At 39.8% G+C, this 23352-nt stretch overlaps 1 protein-coding gene across 9 annotated transcripts in view; it reads right to left on the minus strand.

The window, feature by feature from the left end:
* Positions 1-8820: 8820 nt before the first annotated feature.
* The window catches only part of TEAD1 (TEA domain transcription factor 1), a 270999-nt gene continuing 256467 nt past the window's right edge, over positions 8821-23352 (minus strand). For all 9 annotated transcript variants that reach the window (XM_050757431.1, XM_050757428.1, XM_050757427.1 and 6 more), the window contains 2 exons: positions 22268-22420; positions 8821-16445 (listed from right to left, as the gene is read on the minus strand). In XM_050757431.1, the coding sequence (XP_050613388.1) occupies positions 16332-16445; positions 22268-22420 (267 nt within the window). In that variant the 3' untranslated portion in view covers positions 8821-16331. The remainder of the gene's footprint in view (positions 16446-22267; positions 22421-23352) is intronic.

Genomic DNA, 23352 nt, shown 5'->3' on the forward strand with positions numbered 1-23352 from the left:
TTCTTCCAGTTGATCGAGTCGGTTACTGAAGCTTATGCATTTGTCACATATTTCTCATGTTATGGTTTTCATCTCTATCAGTTCTTTTAAGGTCTTCTCTGCATTGATTATTCTAGTTATCCATTCATCCATTCTTTTTTCAAGGTTTTTAGTTTCTTTGCGCTGGTTATGTAGTTCCTCCTTTAGCTCTGAGAAGTTTGATCGACTGCAGCGTTCTTCTCTCAACTCATCAAAGTCATTCTCCGTCCAGCTTTGTTCCGTTGCTGGTGATGAGCTGCGTTCTTTTGGAGGGGGAGATGTGCTCTGATTTTTTGTATTTCCAGCTTTTCTGCACTGCTTTTTCCCCATCTTTGTGGTTTTATCTGCCTTTGGTCTTTGATGATGGTGACGTACCAATGGGGTTTTGGTGTGGGTGTCCTTTCTGTTTGTTAGTTTTCCTTCTAACAGTCAGGACCCTCAGCTGTAGGTCTGTTGGAGTTTGCTTGAGGTCCACTCCAGACCCTGCTTGCCTGGGTATCAGCGGCAGAGGCTGCAGAAGATAGAATATTGCTGCACAGCGAGTGTTGCTGTCTGATTCTTGCTCTGGAAGCTTTGTCTCAGGGGTGTACCCTGCCGTGTGAGGTGTGAGGTGTCAGTCTGCACCTAGTGGGGGATGTCTCCCAGTTAGGCTACTCAGGGGTCAGCCACCCACTTGAGCAGGCAATCTGTCGGTTGTCAGATCTCAACCTCCATGCTGGGAGATCCACTGCTCTCTTCAAAGCTATCAGACAGGGGCATTTACCTCTACCAAGGTTTCTGCTGCTTTTTGTTTAGCTATGCCCTGTCCCCAGAGGAGGAGTCTACAGAGGCAAGCCATCCTCCTTAAGCTGCGGTGGGCTCCACCCAATTCGAGCTTCCTGGTGGCTTTGTTTACCCACTTAAGCCTCAGCAATGGCGGGCGCCCCTCCCCCACCCTGGCTGCCACCTTGTGGTTAGATCTCAGACTGCTGTGCTAGAAATGAGGGAGGCTTCGTGGGCGTGGGATCCTCTGGGCCAGGTGTGGGATATAATCTCCTGGTGTGTCCTTTGCTAAGACCCTTGGTAAAGCACAGTATTAGGGTGGGAGTTACCTGATTTTCCAGGTGTTGTGTCTCAGTTTCCCTTGGCTAGGAAGAGGGATTCCCTTCCCCCGTGCGCTTCCCAGGTGAGGCAATGCCTCGCCCTGCTTCGACTCTCGCTGGTCAGGTTGCACCAGCTGACCAGCACCGATTGTCCGGCACTCCCCATTGAGATGAACCCAGTACCTCAGTTGAAAATGCAGAAATCACCCGTCTTCTGTGTCACTCACGCTTGGAGCTGGAGGCTGGAGCTGTTCCTATTCGGCCATCTTGGGTGCGCCCCCCAGTCCATTTACTTTTTGTGTTATTATTGATAGGGAAGGACTTACTACTGCCATTTTGTTACTTGTTTTCTAGTTGTTTTGTAACTCCTCTCTTCCTTTCTTACTGTTGTCCTGTGTTGTTAAGTGATTTTCTATTGTAGTATGTTTTAATTTGTTGTTTTTTAGTCAATCTATTACAGGTTTTTGCTTTGTGGTTACCATGAGGCTTAGAAAAAACCATTGTATTACTACTAAAAGTTATTTTAAACAGATGACAACTTATCTTTGATCATAAAAAATGTACAAAGGAAAAACTGAAAAAAAAATCTACACTTTATCACTACTCCCACCCTGCCCCATTTTAACATTTGGATTTTCTACATAAAGAAGTTTATCATCTAAGAATAATGACAGGTTGAATTTCCATCTTTATGTAGTTTCTTTTTCTTGCCTTACTACACTGTTTAGAACCTTGGTATGTTGAGTAGATGTCTTAATCTGGCATTCTTGTCTCATTTGCAACATCAAAAGAAATGTTTTTATTGTAAGCTGATTTAGATACTCTTTATCAGTTCGGAAAGGTTTCTTTTAGTCCTAATTTGCTAAGAAGTTTTTTAAAATCATGAATGGACATAAACAACATTTATTTCTCACAATTCTGAAGGCTGAGAGATTCAGGATCAAGGTGCTGACAGATTCTGTGTCTTGTGAGCACCATTTTCTGAGTTTGAAAATGGCCTCCTTCTCGCGGTATCCTCATATGGTGAACAGAAAGGGAGGGCTCTAGCCTTTTCTTCTTATAAGGGCACTAATCCTATCATAGGGTCCTTAACCCCATGACCTCATCTAACCTTAATTACCTCCCAGAGACTCCACCTCCAAATAGCACATTGGGAATTAGAGATTCAACATATGAATTTGGGAAAGGAAGGACACAAATATTAATTCCACAGCAGACATTGAATTTTATCAGGTGCATGTGTCTTCATCTATTGAAATGATCTATGATTTTTCTTTCATCTTTTAATGTGAATTACATGGGTTGATTTTCTAATGTTAAATTAACCTTGCATTCTTAAAATGAACCCCATTTTTGCCATCATTCATTATGCTTTACATTGTTACTCTTAAATTGCTAATATTTTGTCAATTTCTATTATGCATGAGATTAGCCTATAATTTTCCTTTTTCATATTGTCCTTGTTGGTATTTTAGCTTTATCAAATAAATGGGAAAGCATATTTAGAAACACACTTTGTGTACCTTCTCAGATTCCCTTAATTGCCTCCCTCTTTCCTTCCCTTGGTTGGCACCCCACACATGCCAGGTTTCCCCTTCACTTTTGAACTTTAATAAAACACCACCATCATAGTACATGGATCTCAATTCCTGAACAGCTGCTAAGTCGGGATGATGCAACACAGATGAAACGGCAGTAATATCCGTGTTGGGTAAATGTTACTCAATGAGAACTGGGAGATGGGAGCTTACCTGACAGGAAGATTACGTCCTTTTCTCTCTTCCACTGACTACTCCAAGATATTGTTCCTCCTTGCAACCTTTCCAAAAACATCCACATTCCAAGAATCTCACATACTGAGTAACATAACATGTCCGTTTTGACTTACTATGAAGTGGTAGTCAATATAGTAATGCATCACACCACATTTCATTGGATTTCCCTTGCTTTGTTTCTACTTTTCTCTCATTCATACTGTGCTGAATTTGCATTTCCCAAATAAAATATTAGCATCTTTTTCAAGATGGAGTCTCACTCTGTCGTTCAGGCTGGAGTGCAGTGGCGTGGTATCAGTTCATTGCAACCTCTGCCTCCCGGCTTCAAGTGATTCTCCTGCCTCAGCCTCCTGAGTAGCTGGGATTACAGGCAAGCACCACCACACCCAGCTAATTTTTGTATATTTAGTAGAAATGGGGTTTCACCACGTTGGTCAGGCTGGTCTCAAACTCCTGACTTCAAGTGATCTGCCCACCTCGGCCTCCCAACGTGCTGGAATTTCAGTCATGAGCCACTGCACCTGGCCAAATATTAGCATCTTAATCCTTGCCTCAGGCTCTGTTTTCTAGAAGACCTAAACTAAGACAAAAATTGTCTCCTTTGTTCTATGCACTGGAGTATTTATTTTATGTAAGATTCCACAATTTTGTTCCTTTAAAGTTTGATAGAGCTTATAAACCATCTAGGCTTGGGTTTTTCTGTGTGGAAATATTGGGAAGTACTGTTATTTTTAATGATTTTAAGACTATTGAGTTTTTCTACATCTTCATGAGACAATTTTCATAAGTTATAGTAGTTAAGGAATTCACTCTTTTATCTATACTTACAAATTTATTGGCATAAAGTTTATATAGTATACTTTTATTACCTATTTTATTACACTTTTATTAATCTTTATATGACCTGTAGGAATGCTCATATTTTCATTCTTATCGTTTTGCTTCTCTCTGATCTTTCAGTCTTGCCAGGGTTTCATATATTTTATGAGTATTTTTGAAGAACCAGCTGCTGACTTTGTTGATCTCTATTGTTTTCTACTTTCGAGGTTGCTCTTACCTTTAGTAGTTCCCTTTTGTTGTTGTTCCTTTTGTTATTGTTTAACTTCATGTTTTGAATGACTCATTTTAGTCTCTCTCTCCTAATATGCACATTTCTAGGCATGTCTGCCTATATGTTCTCTAAACACTGCTCTAGCTGCATTCCACATATTTTAATAGGACTTGACAGTTTTAAATAATTTCCATGACTTTTTCCCATGACTAATTAGAAATCTGTTTATTAATTCTCAAATATATGGAGCTTTCCTAAAGATGCCTTTTATACTGATTTCTATCTTAAATCCATTGTGGTCAGAGAATACTGTGTGTATTGTAGCAATTCCTTGAAATACATTGAGACTTGCTTAATTTGCAAGTACAAGGTTTTCATATTTTTCCATATGTGATTGGAAAAATACTGATAATTTGGGGATATAGTATACACACAGTGCACACAAACATGTATTTCCAGTACTTCAAAATTTCTACATATTTCCTGGTATTTGTCTGCTTGCTTCATTAATTACTGAGTGATGTATGATTTTGAATTGCACTTTCTTTTGTTGCTCATTTTTCTTTCATATCCTTATGGCGATTGTTTTAAGTGCATACCAATTTAAAATTATTTCACCTTCATGAATAACCTTTTATTACACGAAGTGATATTTTCTATTAATGCTCCTAAATAAACTTTACACTTGAGTCCTTTTTTAGGGTCTGCTTCTTGGGGGAATCTAAACTACGACAGTTTATCTCCCCTGGTATGTTGTAGCACCACAAAGCTAAGACTCCCACGTGTGGTAAAGTATTATTGGGCCCATGAGGAAGGGGATACACTCACGTAATCTCTAGAATGATAGAGAGATGGGGTGGTGTTAATTATAAGGATTGTGGAATGGGTTGGTTGTTGCTAAGTGCAATCAGTGCAAGGATGGAAGGCAACATCAGGCTCAACTTAGGGCATGGTGTCGAAGGATTCCCTGGCATCTAAAGTGATCCTCAGCTCATGCAGCTAGAGGACAGACTGCTAAAAACCAAGCTAGAAGTTACAAATAATACTGAATTGACAGCCCTCACAAGTATCCTGTTAAAGTCAGGCACTAATAGTTAAGGGGTGGGACCCTAGACATGGGGAGGGAACATCTGGATAGAAATGCTGAGAACTCTGAACTTCATATACTTCTGAACCCTCTGAGTTAGTGGTCCACTCCCTCCTGCAGATGGATAACAGGCTTCCTTGCTTGGAGACCATGTCAAGGCCTCAAATGAAATGAATGCCCCCCAAGATGAAGTGCTTTCCTCCTCCAAGGCCTGCCCCACCTCCTGTTGTTGCGTCTAGACCAATTACTAGGGTAAAGCTTCAGCATGGTCCAACTGTGGAGCTGGGTCCTTGCTTCAGGAGGAGAGGGATCATCATCAAGACAGCTGCAGGATTTGGCTACTCTTCTCAGCAGGAATTGGGAGAACATGCCTGGGAATGAATCTTGAGGACACTAGACTAGATTAGGGATGGTTTATCAGTATGTGGGATACTCTTCTACAATTCAGGATTTAACGTCCCAGCAGAAACCTGAAGCTGATACTAACATGCTGCTGGATAGCTCCTTGAAGTTTGGAGGGAATAATGGTCTACAGTAAATGAGGTGGAGATGCTGGAACTGCCCTGCAGAACAGAGGCAGGGCTCAGAAAGTTCAAAGTGGCAATGCTCCTGAGATGGATTTCTAATTTCTGACCAGAACACCCACTACCTATGTGCCAAAGACATTTCCTTCACTAAAACCAGAGTGAATGCACTAGTGAGTGGGCTGTGCTGTTGGGAAACAGAGTTGAAAGGTTTCCCTTGTGTGAATGGACGACAGGAGTCTGGAACAGCAGAAGCCAGGTGACAGCACTTAGCTGTCAGAGGCAAGATAGTTATTACCATAATAGGTAGCAGGGAATGGCAACCAAGGATGCAATCCCACAGGGATCTGTGGAGATGACAAGATAGGGATAAGGTAGATGGGCAGCTTGACTGTTCTAATAAAATATTAAGATCAGGTGAGATGTTAGCTGTCAGCTGCTGCAGCAAACATATATACATATAAAATCACCATTTCTCATTCATCCTTTCAAGATCTAAGCCTATTCTCGGACCCACAGACCACGATCAAAGGAGAGGCTGGGGCACTTGAAGAATGATACTAGGATGCCACATGAGGGTATTAAAGGGATCTTTAACCATTTGCCAGTGTCTATACACTGAAGAAAGGGATCATGAGTATCTTTTTAGGACTACTGGATGTAGAACCTTGCTTTTTGGCTTAAGATGGGATTTGAGAACTTTTTTCTCTAAAGGTACAGATAGTAACTATTTTAGGTTTTGTGAGTTATAGGATTTTTCTGCAAAAAAAAATCCACTGTGCCATTGTCATGTGACAGCAGCCACAGACAATAAGTAAACAAATGGCTGTGTTCCAATAAAACTTCATTTACAAAAATAGGCAATGGGCAAGATTTGGCCCATGGGCCATAGTTTCCTGGCCTTTGGCCTTGGACATGATCAATTTTTATAACAATTCTGTATGCACTTGAAAATAATGGAGTCTCCAATTTCAGGGTTCGTTACTTTGTATTTTGTATTAGAACAGCACATTAAATTATGCTGTTCAAATTCTCTCTTACATTTTTGGGGTCTGCTTTATCTGTAAGTAACTGAATGAGTTTAGAAAACTCCCACTATGGTCATTTGTCAAATTTTGCTTTATATAATTTGAAGCTATGTTATTAGGTGCCTACAAGTTTAACATCTTTATTCTTCCTGGTCAACTGAAACCTGTGTCTTCTTGAAGTAATCTTCATTAACTCTAGTAGTAATTTTTCCCTTGAGCTATACTAGTTTGAGGTTAATATGGCTACATCAGCTTTATTTTGGTGTTTTGATAGTATACATTTTTCATTCTTTCATTCTGTGCCTTTATATTTTAGTTAGTTCGTTATTAATAGCACAGGGCACAAATTAAAAATCTGAGCTTCTTGGAAACCTAAGCAATTGGGAAAATATTTGCTGAAAAGATGCAGTCAGATAATCAGCAGCCTATCTGCTACTTGTGATAACCTACTTAAAATCAGGTGTATGGGGCGTTATGGGGCATCACACGGTACAATGGAGGCTTTGAAGGCAATTTTACCCACTAACACCCCAGAGGCTCACACATTATTGGAATTTTATCAGTTGCTCACACTGATTACTTTATAACTATATGGCTTCCAATAAGTAGTAGCTATTTATATTAGTACCCTGAAGCAATAAGGCAGGAAGAATTCAATAGTACCCTGGAACATATTAGTACCCTGAAGCAATATGGCAGGAAGAAATGACTAGGGGTTTCCAGCAAAGTTGCTTGTTCCTTGATCATACCAGAACCTTCTTGTTTGCTCCTCTAGTCTCTTTACTCAATGATGTTGTTTTACCTAACGGGTCACTCTCTCTGCTGAACTCAAGGTGACTGGAATCCTAGGCACTAACAAAGGATGTTTTTGAGGTATTAAAGTACCCTGTTTTAGGGGAGGAGGTAGACAGGTGTCATGAGCAGCTGCACCAGAACTGCAAGGAAGGAGGTGCTTTCACCTCTAAATTCTTGCCACTTACCAGCTTGTATGACCTTAACAAGGGTCTCTAAGGCTTCAATTTCCTTATGGAAAAATTAGAAATGATTCCTCTTTTCAAGAGTATTTGCGTTAAAAGAAAACGGTGAAGATGCTTGGCATAGGACTTCAACAAAATGCTAAATAATTTCCTTCCCTCTGCTCTGAGCAATTCACTGGACCATGGCATTCCTCTCAAATGGTGGCTTGCTGAAAATCATCCCTTTTCAAAGGGGCAGGCAAGTTATTTCTCTGTTCATGTTCCCCTCCAGAGCATGCTTCTTGGGATTTCAGGCAGGCTTTGCCTCAGACTTAAAGGAAATAAGGAGAAGCAAGACTTTCTGAGATCTAGTTCACATAAATGAAGGATCCCAAGGTACATTTGAGTCTCACTATCAGAAGTCCAAGATAATCATTGTTTAAGAAAGTTCTTTGCCCCCAAGCTAGATTTCTCCTCTAGTCTTGAGCTGCTTCCACAGTGCAGTAAGCCAAGATGCAGGGGCCAAGAGTGCAGGCTGATCAGAGTGACCTTCTTTAAGGCTCCACAACATACTAGTCATGACTTTTAATAAGCTATCCTTTCCTTTCTGGGCCTCAGTTTGGGGGAATGATGTCACTGGAACTATAGCGAGAATTTTAAAGTACAATGTATATATACATTGTACCAACACACTTGGCATAGAGCCCAGCATACAGTAAACACTTGGGGAATCCAAAGTTTTGTTAGGCACCTGTGCTGCATACCCCTGAATCATGAACCCCATGGTGATGCTGAGGACAGGGGTCGGGAGGAGTTATTGCTCAATATGCAATCCAACTCCTGAGAATTTAAGTACTGTGTGGGAAAGAGCCATGCTGTACAGAGATGTACAGCCATCTCTGTACCCCATCCTCTGCTCTATCCCTCATTCCTGGCATGTGCCCAACAAGTTGGGTTAACAACGACAAAAAACACTCTGGTTGGGCTGGTGTGCTGAGGCCCATGGGACTTGGCTTCTCAGGGTAAGTCTGGGATCCACAGACAAGCCATTCTGCAAAACTTATGTCAATTTTAATGAAGCACTAAAGAGTGAGACAGGCAGGGGTATTGATTGACTTGTGGGTATTTTTTAAGAAACCCTGTTAGATATAACACCTAAAGTTCCAATTACCAAGCTTGGTGGACACCTTCAAAAGGATGAAAGCTGCAACCTCCTTTACTCTGTCCTTCATATCATCACTCAAAATACATAAAGCACATTTCATTCCTAACAACATACACTTTGGCAGATAAAAAAGGTGACCCACACTTTCATTTTCTTTATTTTTCATTGATACCGTATGAATACAAAGTTTCTAGAAAGCTACAAAATGTCTACCACTTTATCAAGAAGGCATCAAAATGTGTCACTTTGCAAAGACATGAAAACACCTGCAGGAACTGACACAAAAATAGCATTTTTAGAGTGATGAAATAATTGCACTTAACTGTCATGGGTATTAAAGTTATCACACATATGTACCGCAAAAGCTAGAATACATTTTTTTTTTTTTACAAAGCACTTTATAAAAAAATTCTCTGCACACAAATCCTATAATTTTCATATAACTATCATACTAAAGATAAATTCACTTTAAAGCCAACACTTAGAACATTTTAAAACAAAAAGGTACCAGTACCTAAACACAGACGTTAACAAATACGAGAATACTGTACTGCCAAGAGGTTTAATCAAATGCCTTTTGAAAGTTTCTGCAAATAGGTTAAGAAAACATGTGTGAGAATTTGCCCACGCCCACCCCCATCTCTCCAATCTACCCATGAGGAACCCGGTTACCCGAAGGCAGGTTCCACAGCCCACTCCCAGCAGCAGTACAATATCAAAGGAACCACTGACCAGATGAAACGCTTACGTCACAAGCCCATTTTATACACGTGACACGAAGACACAGACCGTGAGAATCCCATTAAGTCACTTAGAATGTGAACAAACACACGTGGCAAAAACCGATTTACATAAAATTTAAGTGTATTATTAAAGAATTAAAGGCTATTCAGGTTTCTTTTTTAAATGTTACAATTTTTTTTTTTTGTCATTTTCAGGCACGTACTGTTTTTTACTTTTTTTTTTTTCTTGTCTGCAGTCATGAGCCTATTGAAAAAGGCCTACAGAAGTAAATCTTTCAAGGAGGTAATAGGGAGATGTATTTTTTTTTAAGAAGTGCAGTTGATATCTAATTTACACAGTAAAACTAATGACAGAAAATGACTAATGAAAAAAAAATCAGAGACTGGTTTCCAACTGATTGACACCTAGATCTGTCAGCCTCTCTTAGAGAAAGGGGAAGGAGAAAAAATCTCATCATGGAAGGCAGACAAAAGAGTCCACCTGACAGAGGTGGAATCTGATGGAATCTGACCCCATTTCATGATAAACGAGAGGAAACATAAATGCCATCTCAAATACTAAAGCGATGTAGTGTAGCATGAGTGACTCAATGCAAATTCACAGAGTAAAAGAAGTTGCGGCTTAGGAAGTAGGACAATAAATACAAATATCTCATCTTATTTAACGGTGCATGACTTCAGTGAAACTACCCTTTGCAATGCAATAAATTTTAAACACAAACCTTCATTCTTAACAATATAAGCAATGACTTTAAGAGAGAAAACTACTGTCAAACAAAGCACAGTAACAGTTGAAAAGAGAAGCAGGAAAACAAGCATTTGACTAATTTCTTCCACACTGTGGTATAGTGCTGGCAGGGAGGAGTTGAGAATTCCAGCAGCTAACTATAACTTAGATTGAGTACATTTTCTTTTCGTTTGATAGTTTTTGTTTGTTTGCACAAATTTCTATAAATACTCACAACTTGGAGTGGATAAGAATCACTCCTAAAATTTCAGAGCCCAGAGAGGATATTCTTAAAGACACCAGGTAGAGACACACAGAACATATGTATGAAGAGTTTCGAGGCTAATTTTCAAAGATGTCTGATGTTATTTTTACATCTATATTAGCAAAGAAAAATCTTTTTTTCCTGGCTTCTTTTTGGCTGGTGTTTGGCCTTCTTGTCCTTTTCACTCATCTTTCTTACCTCTATCAGCTTTCCCAATTTCTACAAGGTATGATAAAAGCCAACAAGGACTTTAAAGAGTTGCCCCTTTGAGGGCTGGAACATGCTTTGAAAATGCCAAATTGTGAATGGTGCTCTTTGGAAGTTCCTCGTAGCACATTCATACACACTACTCGGAGTCAACATGTTTGCCCTAAGAAGAACACTTCAATTGTAACGACCCTAACTCACTTTTGTTTTGTTCTGCACTGTCGTCTCAGTTTGAGGCTTCCAACTTTCAAAATGGTATCATTGTGTAAACCAGATAAGTGCGCACTGTCATTTGAATGGAAAAGAAAGTCTCCACAGAGACTGAACACGAACACAAGGAGGAGGAGAAAGCTGTAATATCTGTCCACCGGCCAAGATTCTGTCGTTTGTGCGGAAGTCCCCTCATCCGGACGCAGGGCTGGGTGACGAGGTGAAATGACACACTGGGTCATCAGCATACACAAACACAACAGTTTCTGGGGTCCTTCCGCTGCAGTGTGCTATGGATGTTGGAAGGCCCCCACTGGCAGACAGACTAGCAGCAGGCGGGGACCACGTCGTGCTCTTGTGAACAGAGGCCTGTGGTTGGTTACTCATCCCAGTAAACCAAAGGCATTATGGTGATCTCAAAATATTTTTGGTCTCTCTACAAATTATCGTTATTATGGCAGCACTTTTCTAAGCTGGAATCTCAAACCAAAGGCACTTTCATGCTAGAGTGCAGAAGATTCACAAATAGCTAAGTATTTGGTCATAAATTTAAAAGGCAACATTAAAAAGTACAATTTGCTTTTCATAGTAAACTATGAAGTTGCAACCTTTTGTTTTGGTATATACATTTGAGAGTGTGGTGAAAGAACTGACTTGTGTCCAGTTTCAGATTTTAGACCAACTAGTCAGTTTCCTATAGAACTGGAGAAAAAATGGGCTTACAAACAAAAATGAAGACAATTTTTGCTTGTTTTGTTTCCAATATTGGGCCAATTAGTAAATGAACATTAGGAATCGGTGTAAGAAAAGGCTGGCGGCATGACTAAGGTATTACTAAGGCACTGCTTACGGGAACGCTTTGGCAGCTCTGAATTGAAAACTTCCTACAAAAGTAACAGTAGTAAGAGAAATGCTTCCAGCTTACAAAAGGGCTCACAGTTCCGAGGCAGCCTTTTGCACTGCATACCCTACATGCAACATCTTAAAGATTTAAGGCTTTTCAGAAATGCCATGTGCAGGGCTTTGCCACAGAAACACCAACATAAAGAAATAAGCAATGCAGACATATCCTCCTAATGTCACAGGTGTGAACACCGACAAACAGAATTAGTTCTACCCTTCGTTAGTTCAGGTATAGTGTACCAGAGCATATACAAAATTATACAAATTAATATGTACCTGGTTTGTAAAATTGACTGTCATCTCATATGATTTAAATAATTTATAGTTGCACAAAAACAACTGCTAAAGCCACCACAGTACTGAAACCTTAAGAAGACTTGGGTTTAAAAGTCATTCGGGGACTTTTGACACCAAGTACTTGGAACGGGGGCTGTTTTTTGGCTGGTCTGAGTGCAGGACTTTGCTGCTAGGATGCTTACCAAATAGAAATTTGACTCAGAGCCTGAGGCTGGGGAATTGTTCTCAGGAAGTAAAATGGCTCACCAGCTCTCCTACCTGCTTGTGGATGCCTCAGACAGCAACAGTCAGACAGGACACTTCAGTGTGGGAAGCAGCATCCTGTGAGGCTGTGCTCCAGCACAGGGAGATCCTCAATCTCCCAGTCTCTTCTAAGCTGACCTGTCCACACACTCTGAGGGCTTGTTTAAGCTTAGAGCAGCGAAGAAAAGCAGCCTCTCCCAGGAGAGGCCAAGGATCAAACTGGCAGGAACCCTAGACAAGTCTCACCCTTTTTCTGTCACTAACCAGCTGGGTGACTCTAAACATGTCACCTCCCCTCTGGGCCTCAACTTTCTCATTGACAAAATGAAGGAGAGTAGACTGTGCTTTCAGCTCGAGAGAGAAAATTTCTCTAAGTCCTCTTCCTCCATCTCTAAAGGTGAAATGTTCCAGAAGTTTCAATAAATTTACAAAACAGCATTGATTGTAAGGCAGAAACTGGAAGAAGCCCAGAGGAAATATGCTGAAGTAAAGGTTTGATAATGAGATCCATGAGAAATAATGAAAATTGCTGAGACCTTTTTTTTTTTTTTTAACCCCATTAAACTAAGGATGAAGGTCAAATCAGAAACACTCTTTAAACAGGTGTGAGGTGATTAAAGGGATGATGGTGACCAGCTGTCACCAACTTCCCCACTGCTGAGTGAAAGAATACTTGTAGCGAGAGAAATTGTTGGGAAACAAAAGTTTTGAAACAGGAAGAAATATGGACACAATGTCACTTAATAGTCCTACCTGCCTCTTGCAAGGCTCTGGGAGAGATGCTTTCACGGGGTAAAATGGAAGGGAAAACAATTTCAAATGTGGTCATTGTGACCTGTAACATCTTAGGCAACAGGTCTTGACTGGGGATCATTTTGTACCTGATGGGATATTTGGCAATGTCTGAAGACACGCTGAGTGGGGAAGAGGTGTTAATGGTACTACTGGGTAGAGGCCAGGGATATTAGTAAATCTCCTACAGTGGAAAGGACAGCTCTGCAGAACAAAGAATTACCCAGTCCAAAATGTCAATGGTGTCAAGGTTGAGAAACCCTGGTCTCAGGTAGCTTGCACATTCTGAGGTTCTAGGACATGTGTAAAGAAGTCCTTGTTTTATTCTCAGCCTCTCTCTATGATGGAAATGAACGCCCACAGACCAGACCCCCATTCTGCAGCTCCTCCCTGTTTAGGCTGTGGAAAACTGGCCTCCAAACTCTGCAGTGAAAGAAAGCACAAGATGGCCGTGAAGCAAGCCTGGCACCAGAGGGTCTTGAGGGGATAGAGCATCTGGAAGAGAAGTGAGACAGGGCTCTGCGAAGGCTTCTTTAGTATGCTTTAGAAAGCTTTTATAAACAAAGGGAGACTGCCATACAGAATGAAGGACAAAAGACAGACTCAGATTAGATGTTGTGATGCCAATCTCACCCAAAGGTCTAATCTGAGAGAGACAAAGAGAAGCCCACTGGGGTGACTGGACCAGTGGTTAAGATAGGGAAAATATCTGTCCTGGAGAAGGCTTTAGAAGAAGACGACAAGAAGTAAACTTTTAAAAATCTTTAGAAATGTTGTAAGAGCAAGGAGTAAACCTCAAGGTCAACCACAGAAACCCAGAAAACTCAAATGCAAAGGCATTCTGAGCAAGAGGATGCAGGTGGTGAAGCACCAGGGGCCCCGCTGACCCTGTTAGGTCAGCAGACTGGGCTGTGTCCGTCTCTGCGCCAACAGAGTTGTCCTCTAGCTGGTCTTCCTGGGTCCCAGTATTTTTGTGCTTTGGAAAGTAAATCCCAAGAGCCCTCCTGGCTGCAATGAAAAGTCCCATTCCTGGGTAGAATATGAAACAGGTATCTCTCCCACTGAGGTTCTAGGATAGCTTGGCTTTTAGCCATTTGTGCTCGCCTGGTCATATACTCCTGGTCCTGGGAGAGGATGGGGCTTCCCTTAAGGAAAGATGCAGGAAATAAGAGCAAAAGAAACATCCCTAAGAGGAGTGTTCAACAGAAGTCATTGTAAATGTGGCGACCGTGAAAGGGGACACCTGGCACAATCCTTCACAGGCCAGCCTGGAATCAGGGAACCAACAGTAGTCTCTTTATGAAGGGCAGAGTAGCACTGTCCAACTGGTTTCTAGAAGGAATGGGCATTCCAAATGGGGACAGTTTTGCACTTTCTCCTCTTGTCTTCCCAATGACCAGGGATGCATTTGGGAGAGGTCAGTGTTTTGCTGTTTCCCACAAGCCAGCCACACCCTCATGTTTGGAACCACGAGATGCTGACCGATGTATTAATACAAGCAGGGTCAAAGCAGGTGTTGACACAGGGAAGGGGGCGTGTAAGTTAACTGGATGTGGTAGAACTAAGTTTATTTTCTAGCTTGGTGAAAAAATCTTGACAAGTTTTACAAGTTAAAAAACTTGTTTCATGTTCTATTGTGTGCACATGTTCCTACCACTTATAAAAACATATTTCTTTGGGAAGTTGGAGGAGTACTCCTTGTTCTCTCCCAGTGAAACACTTATGGGAAATAACTCAAAACATCTGGCCACATCAAACCAACTCTGCCTGGGCAATGCTCTGGAATTCTTAGACCGGAAAGTTGAATTTCTCCTGGCAAGAGAATCTCCCAAATGAGCCTATTTGAAAAGGTCAGAGATAGGTAGCTGGGCCTCTTAAACCTAGGCCAAACAAGAACTGTAACTTACTGAGAGAGGCTAAGGAAATGGATGTGCTTCGAGAGGATGTATCTAAGTCTACAGACACATTAAGATATACATACGTATCAGCACCTAGCAAACTGAGTGACACTAAACAAGTGTTCACTAAATGTGTTGAGTAATTCTATATGTGCATTTGTGTTTATGTATACACATACATACACATATAGCTCTAGTTATAGGTTAATATGCATATTGGGTCATTAGAAATAATGTGTCCACAGGCTGGTGAGGATGCTTACAATTTTCTGGGGAGCAGAGATGCTAAAACTGATGAGCCTTTTACTTGTCTGTTTGATGAAATCTTCTCCCAGCCACAGGATTCTGTATACTTTGCATCGCACAGTGCAGTATTCAGTATTGACGCCAATTTAAAAATTTTGTTATTAAAATTCAGTGGTTCAAATATTTACTCATCTTAATAAAAAATTTGGTTGTCCATATAAAATATAACTGCACAAACAAGACTATAAACATTGTAAGTTTAGATTTTTCAGTATCTACTTATTGCAAAAAGAGCCATCTTTTCTTTTTCATTAAATAATCAATCATCACATTAGTACAATACAATTTTATATTTTTTAAATATACTATATATGTTAAGGATAAGGGGTGAAGTTTTCTTCCTTTGTAATACCTGTTCAAGAGTTTAATGGATTAGGAGATTAGTGTTAACCTTGAGGAAAAAAGTACAAATTTGTCTCATTAGGACACTTCTACCAAGCATTTCTTAAGGCTATAGTTTAACATTTGGTTTCAAAAAGAAAAAAAAGGTTTCATTTAAAAAATAATTTAGTGAATTACATTCTTTCATAACTTCCACCCTAATTAGTTACAAAGATAAGTCTAAAGATTCTTAGTTTTGTGTACTAATTTACATTTAAAGATTAATTTTACTTGTATCTTAAAACAAGAATTTTATGTTGGAAAAAAGAGAACTAAATACATTTGTATAAAGGCTGTAAATGTCCCATGGCAAATGCTCTGTCTCAATATTTTCTACCACAATTAGAAACAGGGCTCTGCAGAGAGAGACTTGGGTTGTTCAGGTTCACCTTTCCCGAGGAATTGTGGGCTGCACATCTGAAGAACATATAGAAACAACTCAATTTCTCTTTTTACAACTGTACCAGAACTTCACAGCTACAATGATAGTATGAACACATGAAAAAATGACTTCACTCAAACAAGATTTAGAAAAGTTGGGGTGACCTCGGGGCCAGGGCACCACCCTGTGTGGTGAGGTTTACAGTCAGTCGTTTGATAATGGAGAGAGAGTGTGTGTGTGTACATATGTGTGTGTGTATATACAGATATCTATATATATAAATAACCATGTTCAGTCCTTTACAAGCCTGTAAATATGATGTTGTGCTCCGTGTTCACTATTTGAAACTTCAAACACACAGGCCATGCAGAGGAGAGTTTCTTGTGTATCCCTGTTTGTTACCACCTGTTAAAATAAAAAAAAGGTATGTAAGTGTAATACTACACGGATGAAAACATATTCCATCTGTATGGACTATGGATGACTATGACTTAATTGGAGAAGAACGAGTCTTAAGTCCAACAGAGATTTGTTCAGCCTCGCTCTGTGTCCTCTAACACAAATTGTATTATTTTTTATTTGAATTTTTTAAATTGACGAGTAATAATTCCAGTCCCTACTTAAAAGAATAAAGTCTTGCAGTACATACATTTATGGGCTACAATGTGTTGATAGATGTATATACATTGCGGAACGATTACATCAGGCTAACTGACATACCAAGCACTTCATATACTTCTTTGTGATGAGAACATTTAAAATCTACTTTTTCCCATCCTAGTCTTAAACTTGCGCTAAATCTTGTTTCACAATAGCCAATAACAGACAGAAACTGCAGAAGTGCCTCCCTCACCACCATATTAACTAGCAGTGCCTGGACCTAGCAAAGTATCTGCTGAATCAAGGAACAGTGGGATAGGGAGAATCCTGTGGAATGACATTCTTTCCATGGACACGGGCTTTATCTCTCAAAATGTACTGTGAAATACTCACGTTTCCCCTCGAGTCTCCTGAATCCCTCTAATTCTCCTTCAGATTTTGAGTTCTCCAGCCCAAATCATTGCAGCTTCCTCCACACCAGACAGACCCTGACTCCTTCCTGTCCTCACTCTGGTCTCAATTCCCCATGCTATTCTCAGAAGGAACTTTCTAAGAGCAAATCTAATCAAGTACAAACACCACCAAACGCTTCAGTGACTGTTACTTTTGTACTTGATTACACCAAAGCATTGTTTGAATGAAAACATTCTGAACTTGAGAGCCTCATCCAGTTTGTCATAGGCCTAATTTCCCTCTAAGTATCAGGCTGCCTCCCCTGTTTAGTTTCCCTTGCCCTTAAAGGCATCCTTGCTTCCTCCAGTCCCTACCTAAAGAATAAAGTCTTGCAGTACATCTCATTTTCCCATCACAGCATGCTATACAGTTGGTAAACACATATAGGTGTGAACAATTTTTTTTCTAATGTCCATCTCATCCAGCGGAATATAAGTTCCTAAGGAACAGGGGCCCTGTTTCCCAGCAACTAGTTTGAAGACATGGCACACAACACTCATTTAATAAATATCTGCTGGGCTGGGCGTGGTGGCTCATGCCTGTAATCCCAGCCCTTCGGGAGCTCGAGGTGGGTGGATCACGAGGTCAGGAGTTCGAGACCCACCTGGCCAACACAGTGAAAACCCGTCTCTACTGAAAATATAAAAATTGGCTGGGCACAGTGGTGGGAGCCTGTAATCCCAGCTACTCAGGAGGGTGAGGCAGGAGAATCACTTGAGTCTGGGAGGCAGAGGTTGCAGTGAGCCGAGATTGCACCACTGTACTTTAGCCTGGACAACAGAGCAAGACTCTACCTCAAAAATAAATGAGTAAATAATTGATGAATGAATGAAAATTCACATCAGAATAGCCAACAAATATTGAGTGCTTACTATCCATCTACTCAGTATCAAATGCTTTACACAGATTGTCTCATATGATATTATAATACCTCTAGGAGTAGGTGCTCTTTGACAGGGAAGGAGCTGAGAGGTTTGTTTGGTCATGGTTGTGTATTCACCATGCAGATAGCTCTCAATTGTTTCTTCCTCAGGAAGCCTTACTCAGCTTCCTCCTGAACTAGGTCAAATTCTCCTGTTCTATAAATGCCCCGTGTCCCTCTGCCAGGTAGCAAGAGCTACAGTTTTCATTTATTTTGTGATGACTTGATGCATGCCTGCCTCCTGCATCAGACCCCAGGATGGCAGCCAACCTGCCTAATTCACCACAGCACCCCAGCCCTGGCACCTAAGTATGCACCCATGGGATACCCCTATTCTTAGTAATCAGAAAGATGTCTGCTTATCTATCGAGGCAACATCCCTGAGAAGCCCTACCTCATCACTCTGCACTTGAGAGGTACCTGTTTCATGAGTACACTACAGCCATCATTTCCTTGCAATGGTTTATTTACCTGCCTCTTTCGTCCTGAAGCACCATGAATTACTATATGACAAGTACTGGGTTTTATTTGCATTGTATCCCAGAAGGCGGTACCATCTGTCATAGCTTAGCTGAATTAAAATATTTCAATGATAACCTTTGAGGTAGAAAGTGCAGACTTGAGTGTTCTGTTTATAAATGAAGGTGAAACTGATGTCTGAAGATTAAGTGACCAAGGCCATAAAGTCTTAAACTCAAGTCTTTTCATTTCATGACCATAAGATACCTTGCAAAGTCTTTTCTATCCATCCAAGTCTTAATTTATTTCTATCACTGGCTCTGTGACCTTGGGGTGGCCTGACATTCTTTATCCATAAAATGAGAATAAAAATGACCTCATAGTCTGAAAGTGAGATTTGCATAACATTTACAAAGGGTCTAGCACAGCACCTGGCACTTCTACAATCTATGCAGACTTCTTGCAAGCTTTCTATAAAAGAATACAGTTGGCCCTCCCTATCTGCGATTCCACACTTGCAGATCCAATCAGTATCAGACTGAAAACACTTGGGGAGGAAAAAAGACATAATAAAAATAATATAACAATAAAAAGAATAAAAATTTTAGATAAAACAACTATTTATATAGCATTTACATTGTATTTGGTATTATAAGTAATCTAGAGATGATTTAAAGTATAAGAGACGATTTGTATAAGTTATCTGCAAATACTATGTCATTTTATATAAGGTACAATTTCTCCTGTTCATCAATTAGATGATTTTATTTTCATAATCCAAGAGTGCTGGCTTAATTTCAGTTTTTCTAAAACTAAACTATTAATTCTAACATATATTTATTGATAGGTATTAATTCTCCATATTAAAGGAATTTATTTAGTTGCTTAATGACACATTTTGAAATTAACCTGCTAAGTTATCTGGATGGCTGTATTGGTTGAAGTCATTTGTTTCAAGAGAGCGTTAATGATATATAGTGACGAGTTGTTTAACAATGAGGACACTTTCTAATGTGTAATCAGGTGGTTTTGTCATGCGAACCAACAGCATAGAGTGTACCTACTCCGACCTAGATAGTACAGCCTACTACAACACCTAGGCTATATGGTGTAGCCTATTGCTCCTAGGTTACAAATCTGTATAGCATGTTACTGTACTGATTACTGTAGGCTATTACAACACAATGGTAAGTATTTTTGTATCTAAACATACCTACACATAAAGTACAGTAAAAATATGGTGTAAAAGGTAAAAAGTGGTTCACCTATATAGGGCACTTACCACGAATGGAGCTTACAGGCCTGAAATTTGCTCTAGGCGAGTCAGTAAGTGATGAGTGAATGGGAAAGCCTAGGGCATTACTGTACACTACTGTAAACGTTTGTACTGTACACTTAGGGCTAAGCTAAATTTATTTTTTTAAATACTTATGCTATATTATATAATAGCTGCATCATCACTAGGTGACAGGAATTTTTCAGCTCCATTCTAATCTTACGGGAGCACTATCATACATGCGGTCTGTTCTTCACGCTGCTATGCAGTGCACAACTGTAGTCAGGTTCTATGGGTAACAGGGGCTTTAACACTTTTCCAGGCCACATTTATCTTAGCTGTGCTCTCTGAGGTAGAGTTTCAGGGACTGAGGACATGCATCCTTAGCATGCATAAACAGAATTAGAAGTGATTTTTAATAAACAGTTAAGACTCCCCCCAGGAGAGGCAGGGAAGCCATTCATTCAGGGTTTTGGTTAATTCCTGAGGCTACCTGAGATCCTCAACATATGTCACACTCACCTTCTACTCATCTGACTGCTAAAGTGATGCATCTATTCTTAGATAGCAACAGGGAGCACCTATATGGCAAGCACCTACTACCTGCCAGTCCTGCAAACCTTGAACTGCTCTATTTTCACCAAAGGGCCATTAAAGAAAGGAATACTGATCAATGTTATTGAAGAGCATGTATTCCAAACTTCCCCTGAGTGCTGGCTTCTATGTTTTAGAGGGACATGAGCACATCTGAGAATCCATTAAGATTCTCTTCTTGATACAAACAAAAATTATATACAAAATTATCTGTTTGGTAGTTGTATGCCAATCATGTGTCTGTGAACTCTGAGAGTCCTTGCGGCTCATTTCCCAATCTCTTACAGCAATGGGTCTCTACCTGGTTGCACACTACAACTACATGCAGAGCTTTAAAAATAAACAAACAAAAACCAGGATGCTGGGCCCCATCTCCAGGGATTCATTTTATTCATCTGGGGTGGGGCCTAGGCCTTAGATGTTTTAAAGCTTCCTGGATGAATCTAATATGCACAGGGTTTTTTATTTTTAAATGTTACTTATTATTTTTTTTTTTTTACAATGGTGTACAGAAGCTGGCTCCTACTGGCTCATAGAAGTTATTGTTAAATATTAAGAAATTTGATGAGCTGAATAGCTATCAGGAACTTCAAATTGCCCATGGAGAGCATATTTACACCACAGAAATAGGCAAAAGGTATAAACTAGGGTTTTGGGAAATTGGGAAAGAGCCTTTAAAAAAAAAAAGAACACTGCTGATTGAAAGCCACTATCCCAATGGAACCAAAAACACCAAGTAAAGAATTCCTGCTCTATGTATTCTTCTTAATCCTAGTAACAAAAAGGAATAAAGTAGGCTTTCAGAGGAGTATTTGGTCACAGTATAGCCTTGTTGCCCCTCTTTTGCTAAGATTGTTTCCGTCAAGTTTTGTTTTGGCATTTTCCCTTTACTCAAGTAATGTTATTTTTTTTAATGAGTCTTATGAAACCCATTACTGAATATTTTCTATTTTGAGCATGACACTGTTCCTAATAGCTTCCGAAGTCCCCAAATAAAGCTCCCAGAAGAAATTTGTTTTAAAGTTCAGTATTAGGGGAAAACACAGAACCATCCAGGGGCACTGTGAGTTTTCCCATCATGGACCTTGAGCACTATTTTCCCTTTCCTTTAGCTGCCCATTAAGTTTGTTTTGTCTGTTTTGAGATGGGGTGTCACTATGTCACCCAGGCTGGTCTCAAACTCCTGGGCTCGGGGGACCCTCCCACCTTGGCCTCCCAAAGTGTTGAGATTAGAGGCATAAGTCACTGCACTCAGCCTAGCCAGATTTTTTAGCCTATGAAGAACATTTTCCTCCTCCTGGTCATTGCATTCCATGCATTCTATTCTAATCTATATTTCTTCTGGTACTGAGAGCTTATATTTTCTTGCTTTAATGCATGTAACTTCTTAGAAGGCCTTGGAAGTCCATCATGGAATGTGTCAAGGTATGTCTGAAGTACAAACCTACCAACTCAGCTTTTGTCTGATTTGCATACCATGTTGCTGTTGAGACTAAAACTTGGCTAACGTTGAAATTACCTGTGGAACTTAAAAAAATACACATGCCTGGGTCCCATTCTCAGAGATCCTGATTTAATTGATCTAGGATACAGCCTGAGTATCTGGATTTTTAAAAGTTCTCTAGGCCTTTCTACTCTGCAGCCAGAGATAAAAACACATCACTTTTTATTACCCAACTGAATTCCAGTTCTGTGAACCTTAGAAACCCCAGCCACATAAAACCCCTTCTCTTCTACAGACTCAAGCCCAAGTTTTCCCTATGGATGCTGCAAATTCAACTGCTGACTGACCACCAGGAGCCCAATCCAACAGCCTGGTCAGTTCCCTCGGCACAGGCCCAGCACCTCCCAGGACCACCTTCCTCACTTCTGTCAAGCCTCGTGGCAGCATCTGCCCACACAGGAAAGAGACAAAACCATTACCAACAAAATTGTGAAGTTTTCCAAAACACTGTTCATCATATATTTCTCTGGTAAGTGTTTGAGCTTGTGGATGAAGTTGATCATATATTCACACATTGGGGAGCGGTTTATTCGGTATACAAATCGGCCATTCTCAAACCTTGCATACTCCGTCTGTGAGGAAAAAAAGATTTGAGTATTTTTACACTTTTGACTTCAAAACACATGAAACAGATATTACTGCCTATAAAAAAGCCTTTTTTCAACATGAATCATCTTCTATATGCTATACTACTTACGTAATTTACTTAATTAAAAAGAAAACTATCTCCAAATTTACTGCTATACATAGAATTCATTATTTTTCTGAAAGTTTAAAAAAAAATTAGTTGGAAAGATGATAGCTTTAAGAAGAGTTGATAGATCCTTTTAGCAAAGGTCAGAAAAAAATATAACTGCCTAATTATGATGCATTACCTGGAGGAGATCTGTAAAAGCAGGCACCAGCTAGTTACAATTCTTCAAAGAAAATCTCTCTTTATTGTGATAAAGCCTCACAGGTTAACAACCAATACAGCTAATCTCTCCACTTTAGAAAAAACTGATTATTTCTCACAGATCATGAGCCCCTGAATGTCGGCTGTTTATGAAAGGAAGAAATTAAGAAAATACTAGTATATATGCTGTTTCAAGAACTCAGAAATAAGAAACAAGGTTTCCTAGATAACCTTGGATCAAAAGGAATTAAGAAAATTACAAACTAAAGAGCAATGAAAAGGGAGATATTTTACATCAAAACGTATCAGCCACGATGAAGCTGCACTTGAAGGAAACTTAATGAAGCAGCCTCATATGTCTTCATCATTAAAGATAAAAATTTACAGAATAAAATACACATCCTTAAAAAATAAAAAATAAAAAAACCCAAACCACAAAGAAATCAAAGGAAGCCAGGAAAAGGAAATTAATAAAGATAAAAGCTCAAATCAATGAAATAGAAATGTAAAATGTAGACAGAATTAAAAACTGGTCCTTTAGACAGACAAAATAAACTCTTCACATAAGTAAAAAGGAGAAAAAAGAAGTGGCAAAACCACAATTACAGT

The sequence above is a fragment of the Macaca thibetana genome, chromosome 14 (assembly GCF_024542745.1).
Source record: "Macaca thibetana thibetana isolate TM-01 chromosome 14, ASM2454274v1, whole genome shotgun sequence".
NCBI classification, from domain to species: domain Eukaryota; kingdom Metazoa; phylum Chordata; class Mammalia; order Primates; family Cercopithecidae; genus Macaca; species Macaca thibetana.